This window comes from Macrotis lagotis, chromosome 2, assembly GCF_037893015.1.
Source record: "Macrotis lagotis isolate mMagLag1 chromosome 2, bilby.v1.9.chrom.fasta, whole genome shotgun sequence".
Taxonomy (NCBI): Eukaryota; Metazoa; Chordata; class Mammalia; order Peramelemorphia; family Peramelidae; genus Macrotis; species Macrotis lagotis.
The window spans coordinates 157,031,558-157,042,271 of record NC_133659.1 but is presented as its reverse complement, the minus strand read 5'-3'; the positions used below and the strand labels follow the sequence as shown (position 1 = coordinate 157,042,271).

The following is a 10,714-nucleotide window of genomic DNA, read 5'->3' as shown; positions in this document are numbered from 1 at the left end:
TGTGAGGTAGTTACTATTAATGATTTCCATTTTACAGTTGAGGAAATTGAGGCAAACAGTTAAGTGATTTGTATTGGGTCACAACTAGTAAATGTCTGGAGCTAAATTTGAACTCCAGGTCCAGGGCTCTATCCACTGCAACCCTGTTGACCTCTCATTTCAAATAAGATATTTACAAAAATCCTTAATAATGTGTCTGGCATCTATTAGGTGCTTAATAAATTTTGATGTCCTCCCTCTTCTCTTCCCCTTATATGGGATCCTAGTGTTTACATCCAGGAAAATATGCTGGGAAAATGAAAAGTGCCTTCTGTGTCCAAAGCATCACATGAGCAGCTGTGGACAATGTAGTTCCCTTTATTTCTCATGATCCTGAACTAATTCCATAAATGGTTGTAACCTCTGCATATTGGGACTCAGAGACAGAACTCTTTCTAAGATGATAAGGAGGAGGCAGGGCATCTGGGTTCTACTCTCATTAACTGCCACTGCTTACATAAGATTTTAAGTAAGTCACTTCTCTTCTCCCTCTCTCGAGGATTTAGTTTCCACACCTATAAAATGAAATGGGTGGCTGACATTTGCTCCCTGTGAAAGTTACTTAACATCCCTTACCTATAAAATGGAGGGAAGTGGACCAAGTGGCTTACACCTTAAATCTGTGATTCCCCCTCAGCTATAAAACCTATGGGATCAATGGGTTGAAATGAGAGAGATTTTCAAGTTACTGCAGGTTTTTGAGTTGGGAATGATATCTTTAAAATACTTCTTTAGAGCAGGATTCAAGTGCAGGTTTTTCTAGCCAATATAATATAGTACCTAAAAATGAAGTCAATCAACAAGCATTTATTAAGAACTTACTATATCCTAAGTCCTGAGAATACAAACACAACTGGGAAAAAGGGGGAGGAAAAAGGGAGGAAAAAATGCCTCCCTTTAAAGAACTAATACTCCAATGAAAAAAGGCAACCTACTGGGGCGGCTAGGTGGTGCAGTGGATAGAGCACCAGCCCTGGAGTCAGGAGGACCTGAGTTCAAATGTGACCCCAAGCACTTAATAATTACCTGGCTGTGTGGCCTTGGGCAAGCCACTTAACCCCATTGCCTTGCAAAAAAAAAAAAAGCCTATTTAAAAAGACAACCTATAAAAGAAAACTGAAAATGGAGGGAGATTAGTAGAGACATGGTTGAGAAAGACAAGGGAATAAGGTATAGAATCTTATCTAGTCTTAAGTCTTACCTGACAATTCACCTCCCCTTCCTATAATTTACTGAAGCTCCCAAGGAAACTCTTCTCCACTGCTTCTTGCATCTTGACCTCCAACTCCCATTTCCATCCTACCAAGTCTAACTTTCTTTCCCATGGACCATACCTCCCAGTGCTCAGACCCCTAGGCCTCTTGTTCATTTCCTCTTCATTTTAATTTTTAAAAGTAATTATTAACCCCCCCCCACAATGTGGTCCCAAAGCTTACTTGGCAGAAAGAGGAAGTCTCTTTATTTTGTTATTCACACACAGAGTCAGAAATAGTTCACTCAGTCCCTACTGTTGATTAAAATGGTCCATCCCAGACTATGGCCGCTCTTGCTTCTTAGTCTCCTCCTGGGTGAGTACACACCGTTATATACTATGACCTGATGCTTCATGTATTTCACTTTCCAGTTTCTCCCTTTGCAGATAGATTAATAGTCTCATAAGTCACTTAAGAGCAGGAGACATTTCCCTTATATCCTGCACACAACAAGACTGACAACCTTCCATGAAAAAGAATTTATTTCCTCCTGAGAAAAACATATTTCAGTAGTTGATGGATCTAATCAGGGCTGTGCGGATGCATATTTAACAGCCAGCTTCCTAGGCGTGTCAATTTTTTCTGCATCATCAGCATTTTCTTTAGAACTTTTTTTTAAGCCTAGCTTAATAAGAAGACAACTAGAAGGCACAATAAAAAGAACTTTGGGCCTAGAGCTTAAAAGATCTGAGTTTGAATGCAGCCTCAGACACAGATGTGTGACACTAGGCAAATTTAATCATAGCAAGATTGTTGCTCCCCAAGATTGTTACTAGGATCAAATGATATCATATGGATAAAATCCCTAGCACATAATAGGCACTATATAAATACTTACTCCTTTCCCATCCCTAGATAAGCAACAAACTGAGCATTGAATTAAAGTAATTCTTAAGAGCCAATACAAGATGGCTCCAGAACAACCCTGGCTCTAATTGTTAGGAAATTTCTTCTTACATTAAACCTAAATCTTCCCCACTTCAACTTCTTATCGATTCCAGATCTACCTTTTGGTACCATGAAGGAAAAAATTAATCTCTCTTCCATGAGGAAGTCCTAGAAAACTTTCAGGCTATTAACATGATTCCCAAGACTTGTCTTTTCAAGGTTAATCATTCTCAGTTCCTCTAACTCATCCTCATTTACCATGAACTGAAGGTCTTTCACCATCCCAGTTGCCTCCCCAGGATGCCCTTAAGTTCATGAGTGTTCTTCCTAAAACATAGCACCCAGAAATGAATATAACTCCAAAAGTTATCTGAGAGAGACAGAGTGCCAAAGAATCATCACCTTCCCATTTCTAAACACCATGCTTCTCAGAGCAGCCCAAGGCCACCTGGGATTATTTTGATGTCTTATTACTGGTGATTCAACAAGCTTTCAGTCAACCAAACCTCCAAGTCTTCTTTTAGACTGCTATCTTCTATTCCTCGCCTTCTGTTGTCCTGTGCATCCGTTTGTGAAGAAGAAAAAAAAAACGAAAGTAGAGAAGTACGGAAGCTAAAGTGCCACCATTTCCTCCTCTTTTGCTGTGAAGATTCAAACTACGCATGCTGAGCCTATATTGTAAGGGTAGTCCAAGACCTATCACCTTGAGTATATGTCAAAAAATTAGCACCAAATGACGCATCCCAGATTGTGGTCCCTGTGGCTTCTCTGCCTGTTTAAAGGTAAGTCCATAGTAATTTCCATTCCTGTTTTTACTTCTAGTGCTCTTATACAGCTTCTCCCCATGTCTATTAGTCTTGGTTGATCTGATGTCCATATCTTCTTTGCCTAGGTCCATCTGTAAAATACAGGAAATTCTAAAATGCAGGTGTCCTTTCAGATCATGGAAACCATTTGTGTGTATACTTGGAGAGAGAGAGAGAGAGAGAGAGAGAGAGAGAGAGAGAGAGAGAGAGAGAGAGAGAGAGAGAATGTTTCTATCTATGTAGCAATCTCATTTAAACGTAGCTTAGGTTATAACCTTCCAAACTTCATACATAACTTAGCATATTGGTACTGGTCTTACAGGCAAGAGAATGAGCATTGATATTGTGCCTCATGTGCCAGGCACTCTCCTAAGAGCTTTAGAAATATATTTTATTTGAGCTTCACAACTCTGAGAGGTAAGTACTATTATTATTTGATTTTATGATTGAGGAAACTAAGGCAAGAAAGAGTTAAATGACTTGCCCAGGGTCACTCAGCAAATAAGTATCTGAGGCTGGATTTGAACTCAGGTTTTCTTGACTCTAGATCTAGTCCTTTATTCATTGTACACCTAAGTTGGCTTAAGTCTGTCATTTTGCAAATTACAAAATTAAAAATAGTCAGCCTTGTATCACAAAACTATTGTAGTTAGTGGCAACTCTGGCATTGATCCTCCCTCTTGAACTACCATATCTTTATAAAGACTCCATTATGTCCTAGAAAACACTATCAAGACAACAGAATAAATTAAGAATGGATTCAACTCATCTTCTTCAGCCTCACCTTCTATAATTTTTACTCTTCTCTCTCCTTCAATGCTTTCATTTACTTGATAACTATAGTAACCATTCCTGGAGATTTTCAGAGGGCCAAAAATTATGGGAATTTTTCCATACTTTCTGTTGGTCTAGTCCAATCCCAAGTACAGGATATGTTTGTAATCTGACCCTTTGTAATTTGTTGTTGTAGTAGCAGTCAGTCATTTTAGTTGTGTACAACTCTTGGGAGCCCATTTCAGATTTTCTTGGCAAAGGTACTGGTTTGTCATTTTCTTCTCTAGTTTATTTTTCTAGTTCAGGTTTCATTTGTACTATTAAAAGGGTAGTACAGGGGACAGTGAATTGGGTTTGGAGTCAGAAAGACTCATTTTCCTGAATTCAAATCTGGTCTTAGACATTTACTATCTTAGTGAACCTGGGCAAGTTATTTAACCCTGTTTGCCTCAGTTTCTTCATCTGAAAAATGAACTAGAGAAGAAAATAACAAACAGTATCTTTGCCAAGAAAATCCTAAATGGGCTCCCAAGAGTTGGGCACAACTAAAATGACTGACTACAACAACAACAAATTACAAAGGGTCAGATTACAAACATATCCTATACTTGGGATTGGACTAGACCAAAAGAGATGTCTGGAAAAATTCCCATAATTTTTGGCCCTCTGAAGATCTCCAGGAATTGGTTGCTATAGTTATTAAGTAAATGAAAGCATGGAAGGAGAGAGAAGAGTAAAAATTATAGAAGGTGAGGCTGAAGATGAGTTGAATCCATGCTTAATGCATGTACTCTGTTGTCTTGATAGTGTTTTCTAGGACACAATGGAGTCTTTATAAAGATATGGTAGTTCAAGAGGGAAGATCAATGCACTGTGTCTGATTGGAAAATTAGACTGAGGAGTAGAGACCTCAGAATCTAGTTGTGGCTGTGCCTTAACCAGTCTATAAACTGAAGCAAGCAACCTTTTATCTCCTGTCCTCACTTCCTCATCATATAAAATAAAGGGGATGGATAAGATGATTTCTAATTCACTTCCACCTCAAAAATCCTGAGCATTTGTCCTATTGACCCATAGCCCTGATTTCACCTGATCCCTTGAAAATGTCAACAAGCCAAGTCAACAAACATATGTTTTACATGACAAGCATGGCAGAGGCTATCATTACCTACAGAATAAAACCAGCCCAAGATCCTACAGATCACTCCAAACCTGCCTTACCCAGAGCTTGTGGCAAATTGAGGAATGATACACTTTATATTTAGAATTCAGAGGCAGGAAAAAGAAAGAATTTAGGGACAGGGACTGTGTGAGGATATTACAATATAATATGAAAAAAGAACTTTGCAAACCTTAAAGCTAAGCTTTGCTTCAGGCACACAAACATTCCCAAATGGCCTAGTATGTCCCTTGAGGGTAAGGGGGGATGATGTGAGATGACACAGAATTTAGAAAATTACCCTTGTCCCAGCTAACTAGCAAGATCTAGCATGGAAATGTAAAGATTGAAGGAGGGTAATTTTTCTACAGGATATCTGAGCCATGGGAATTTCAGGTCATCTCCCCTATGCCTCAGTTTCCTCATCTATAAAATGAACTAGAGAAGGAAATGGAAAACCAATATCTTTGCCAAAAAAAAAAAATCCCAGATGGGCTCCCAAGAGTTGAACATAACTAAAATGATTGAACAACTACCAAAAAAAAATTCAAGAAGGGTCAGATTGTAAACTTGCTCTGTACTTGAGATTGGACAAGATCACAGAGATGCCTGAGAAAATTCCCATAATTTTTAGCCCTCTGGAAATCTCCAGGAATAGTTGCTTTTGCTATCAAATGAATGAAAGCATGGAGAAAGAGAGGAGTAAAAGTTGTAGAACTCCCCTCAAAATACAATGTGACAGAAGGAAAGGATTACATTTCCCCTGAGGTTATTGACCTCATTAATGGTTGTCATTGAAGTTCCGAGGATTTCAGTTCTTATGATGTGGTTTATTTGACAAGAGAGTGACTGTGGAAATTGAATCAAGCCTGTCCTTTAGATCTAGATCCTTTTGGAAAATGTAGTCCTTCTCACAATAAAAAATGCTATCCACCTCCAGAGAGAGAACTGATGAACTCTGAGTACAGATTGAAGCATTTTTTCACTTTCTTTCACTTTTTTTCACTTGCTTTTTTTCCCAACATGACTAATATAGAAATATGCTTTGCATGACCTCACTTGTATAATGAGTAACATATTACTTGCTTTATCAATAGGTGGGATAGGGACTGAAGAGAGAAAAAAGAATTTGGAACTCAAAATGTTAAAAAAAGAATGTTAATAAATAATTAAATATAATTTTTATAAAGGAAAAATGCAGGTCTTTCTCCTCAGCTGTACTTGTATTTTTATTCAGGGAAATGAAAATATTTCTACCACTTTTGTATTTATACAACTAGTCATACCACTCTTGTGTGATATCCATATCAAGTCCTTAGCATCTATGTTGACCCTAGAGTGATGAAGCACCTACAGAAACTATCTCCTGAGTTAATTTTCTACTTATTTTCAAGACTTAGGATAGGAATGATGACAAGAGCTGACAGGACTTCATAAAAAAATAGATGATGCCAGACAAACCTCTTCCCTTTTGAAAAATAAGCATATTCATACACAAAGCAGAACACAAACACAAAAAAAGAATCTCCATTTCATAGTATTTGCTTTTTCAAAAAAATGTATACAATGAATTCTGTATGTGGCTTTCAACTGTCCCATTTTGTACTTACTTCTGATTTTCCTCCCATTAACTATTTGAATTTTTAAAAATATTAAAATGATCCTTTTTTTATATTATTTTTGCTATCTCCCTTGGGGAAAAAAGGGGATAAAAATCCCTTATTAAAAAAACAAGCATAGTCAAGCAAAATTCATACAATGGTCATGTCCAAAAATGTATGTCTCTACATGTTGTGTCCATCACTTAGCTGTTAAGATGTAATACGTTCCATCATAGATATGAGGGAAATTCCATAGCTATAATTTTCCTAGACTTTTCACAAGTATTTTGCTTCACCATACCAATAAGATCACAAATCTTATAAAATATGCTTACTAGACCATACACACACACACACACACACACACACACACACACACACACACACACACACACAAATAAGTAACTCTTCAATATCTTTATTTTGAGCATTTACTTTTATAGCTAGGGTGTGGCTAGATAATAGTTCCTAAGAAAGTCTGTTTTTAGGACAGAAAACTCATTATGAATCAAAAGGATTTTAAGATCTGCAGATTTTTTTCACCCAGAAAGCTAATTCAAATTTATATTGCATTAAGAAAAATATGGTATCCCGAACAAAGTAGTGATAATTCTATTCTACATGCTCTAATGGAAGTCCATCTATGTTAACTTGCAAGAGCTTTTTGAGTTAGGATATATACTCATAAGTATATGGAGCAAGGTGGGAGATAAATCTTTTGCCATTTCTTTCACCTGATTCTCTTGGAAATAGTTTCAAATAGTTCTCATGTTTCAACACCAGACAGAAAAGGGATAGATCACTCTTCTGAAATATCTAGAAGGCTTGACTCCAGAAGGCTTAACTGAGAACAGAGTGCCAGTTACAAAAAATAGATAATGGACCACTGGAAAGGAAAATCCCCTAAAGAGAGTAGAGCTCTCCAGAAGTGGAGTGGACTGCTTCAGTAAGTCCTGGATCCCCCTTTACTGGAGATCTTGCCCAAGATCAAACTGCTAGTGAGCAGCAGAAGTGGGTTATAATCATAGGCTCTTAGAATTAGGAAAAATATTTAAAGCCATCTAGTGCAATCAGGTGGATAAACACCTCCTCTGCAACATACCTTACAAGTAATTGGTCATCAAATCCCTACTTGAAGAACTCCAGTGATGGAGATCTATCACTTGCAGATCTCCATTCCATTTTGTACTCTTTTATTGTTAAGTTTTTCTTAAGTCAAGTCAAAATAGACTTATTTGCAATTTGACTCATTACTCAATTCTTTTCTCTGGAGCTAAAGCAGAAAAAAACTAATCTACTTTCCCTTCAAGTTCTTTAAGATAGCTATCATGTCCTCCTCTCCCTCTCCCCTAAATCCTCACTTCTCTAGATTAAACCCTCCCAGTCCCTTCAAATCATCCTCATACAAAATGATCTCATTACTCTTCACCAGTTAAGAGAGTCTTCTAACTCCGAATGCAGCCAAATTTCCAGTTATTATTGTTTCATTTTCGTATCTTCAGGACCAGAACTCTCTAAAGGAGACCCAGCCCCCATTCAGGTGATTGGCATTCTGAGGGAATCAGTCACTTTCCTCCTGGAAATTCCAAAGAGAGAGAAGCTTGAGGACATTACCTGGAGCAAACAAGGTATTATTACTGTAGTAACTCCAGGAGAAGCAATAAAAGTGATTGAGAAAAAATACAAAGATCGAGTGCGTATTATCAGCAACAACTATTCCCTACAAATCAACAACCTGAGACTAGAGGATAGTGGAGTCTACAGAGCTCAGATAAACATACAAGACTCAAATGTTACCACCACCAAGGAATATAACCTTCAAGTCTATGGTGAGTATCAAATACTATGAGGCAATTTCTATCTTAATTTTTTTTAAATAAAAAGGCTATTTCACTCTAAGAAATAGTAGAATTCACACTGATTGTGAGGCTGCATGTCTTAGAAAGGGACTGTAGTTATGTCATTTGGGGCTGCAGATGAATAGTAAAATGAGAGAGTTTGACTACATGAATTCCATTTCCCCAGTAGTTCTAAATCCTATGATTTTTACCTTCCTAAAGGGAGTCAGATTTTGACTGTCCAAAAATAGAATGGTTTTCAAAATAAGTTCTCTAAAACTAGAGGTCATCTAGTAGGGTTCACTATTTAGTAAGTATGTATTAGAGAAGTTTCCTATCCAGGTACCAATTAAACTGGAAGCCTTCTGAGACTCTTTCCAATCTGAAACTTTGAATCTATTCCCACATTCCCTATCACATCCCCTACCCTACCCTGTTCCCAAATAGGGATTTTAGAGTTGAGAAGTGAATTTAAAAAGAAGAAGCAGTCAGTGGAACACTGTGCTCATAAAGGAAGAAGCCAAATAAACACTAAAAATGAAGAGTGTTGCTGTTCCTCACTTCCTCTGCTTCATGAGATCAATCAAACTGAAACTTAAATGAGCCCTATCCCCTACTTGTAGATTCAGGGCTTCCCTGCCTTACTTCCTGGGTCCTTGTGGTCTTCTCTGATGTTTATGCTCCTAAATAAGGATGCTGCCATATATTCTATTTAATAAAATAACTGTGACATTTATGAAGAGCTTTAAAGTTTGCAGGGTGCTATTACATTACTTCGTGATCTCATTTAAATCTCACAATGACCCTTCAAGATAGGTATTACAGATAGATTATTATCATTTTTGCTGATGAGAAAACTGAGGTTAACAGAAAGATTAAGTGACTTGGCCACAAACTTGGTCACCTAATTTGTGAATTTCCAAAGAAATCTCTAAACCCAAGTACTCTTGACCTCAACACAGGATTCTATCCATTACAGCATGCTTGTATGTAGTTCAGTCATCCTTATCAGTTGACTGATGGGTTTGGTCCACTCAGTCAACAAGCTTGCTGTGTGCCAGGCTAGAAATAAGAATATAAATACAAAAATGAATTGTTTTTTCCTCATGAGAAATCTTTTAGAGAAACATAACATACATATATAAATATATACAAAATATAAACAAGATAATTGGAGGGGGCAGGGATTATCATCTATAAGGATCAGAAAAGACCTCTTGAAGATGTAAGGATAGAGTTTTTAATACTGGCTGTACCCATTCAGTAGCTTTAGATAGGCCCTGCCTATGAATATACTTAGTCCACCAATCTGCTCTTATAGTCAAAGCAGGTCCTTTATTCCATAAGTCAAATCTGGCAACCTCACTCTCAAGGTTTCATGGAATAGATCTGAAACTTCCCTTTGAACTAACAGCATTCAGCAAACGCAGCAAAAGGAGTAGAAAAGTTTGATCAAAAAAAAAGAGAAAAAAAATATTACTGATCATAGAGTTAAATTATCTTTAATATATTGTGATTCTGGGAAGAGTGAGGTTCCTGAATTCCAGCTGAGACATATCCTTTCACTATTTTTCCTTTCGTTTCCTTTTGAGTCATTCCTAGGGGTGAACAGAGAAAAAATTGAGTGGGGAATGGAGGCAGGTCGATTGAATTCCACAATCCTGATGTGAATAGACTCCGAGGCCAGAGGCCAGGAGTCTGCTCTGGGAGGGTGGGGAGAATGAATTGCTACTTCCTTGGAGACGGGAACAGATTTGATGAAACTGTGATACAGAGATAAGATAAATGGATTTGGAATCAGAATAAATATGTGTGAGTTCTTCCTTAGAAACTATCAAGGTGAACTTTGACAAGTCACTCAATCTTTCTGGGACTCAGTTTCCTTATCTATAAAATTAAAGTATTGGACCAGAAGTTCTTAACCTGAGGTCTACAGATGCCCATGGCGTACTTGGATAGATTTCAAGGGATATATGAACTTGGACAAGGGAAATAATAGATCTTCATTTTCACTAACCTTAAACTGAAATTTATCATTTCCTTCCATTGAGATTTTTAAAAAACAAACATTATTCTGAGACAGGACCCTGAGCCCTCACCAGATTGCCAAAAAGGTCTATCACATGCACACAACACACACCCACACACATGAAAAAATTCTGTACAAGGTGAAACTGTGCTAGTGATAAGAACATTGGATTTGGAATCAGAAGACTTGGATGTGAATTTTTTGCTTGCTAGAAACTGTCAAGGTGAACTTTGACAAGTCACTTAATCTGTTTGGGTCTCAGTGTCCTATAAGGACTTTTCTCTATGAGTTTAAATTTTTATGTCACCCATCATTGCTACCATTATC

General features: G+C 37.4%; 1 protein-coding gene across 2 annotated transcripts in view; it reads left to right on the top strand.

Moving 5' to 3' along the window:
* The first annotated feature begins 2,361 nt into the window (after window positions 1-2,361).
* Window positions 2,362-10,714, top strand: part of LOC141513339 (T-lymphocyte surface antigen Ly-9-like) — a 38,322-nt gene continuing 29,969 nt past the window's right edge. Inside the window, exons 1-2 of one of the 2 annotated variants that reach the window (XM_074223053.1) lie at window positions 2,362-2,962; window positions 8,023-8,349. In XM_074223053.1, the coding sequence (XP_074079154.1) occupies window positions 2,914-2,962; window positions 8,023-8,349 (376 nt within the window). In that variant the 5' untranslated portion in view covers window positions 2,362-2,913. The remainder of the gene's footprint in view (window positions 2,963-8,022; window positions 8,350-10,714) is intronic. The other variant, XM_074223055.1, reaches the window with a different exon arrangement.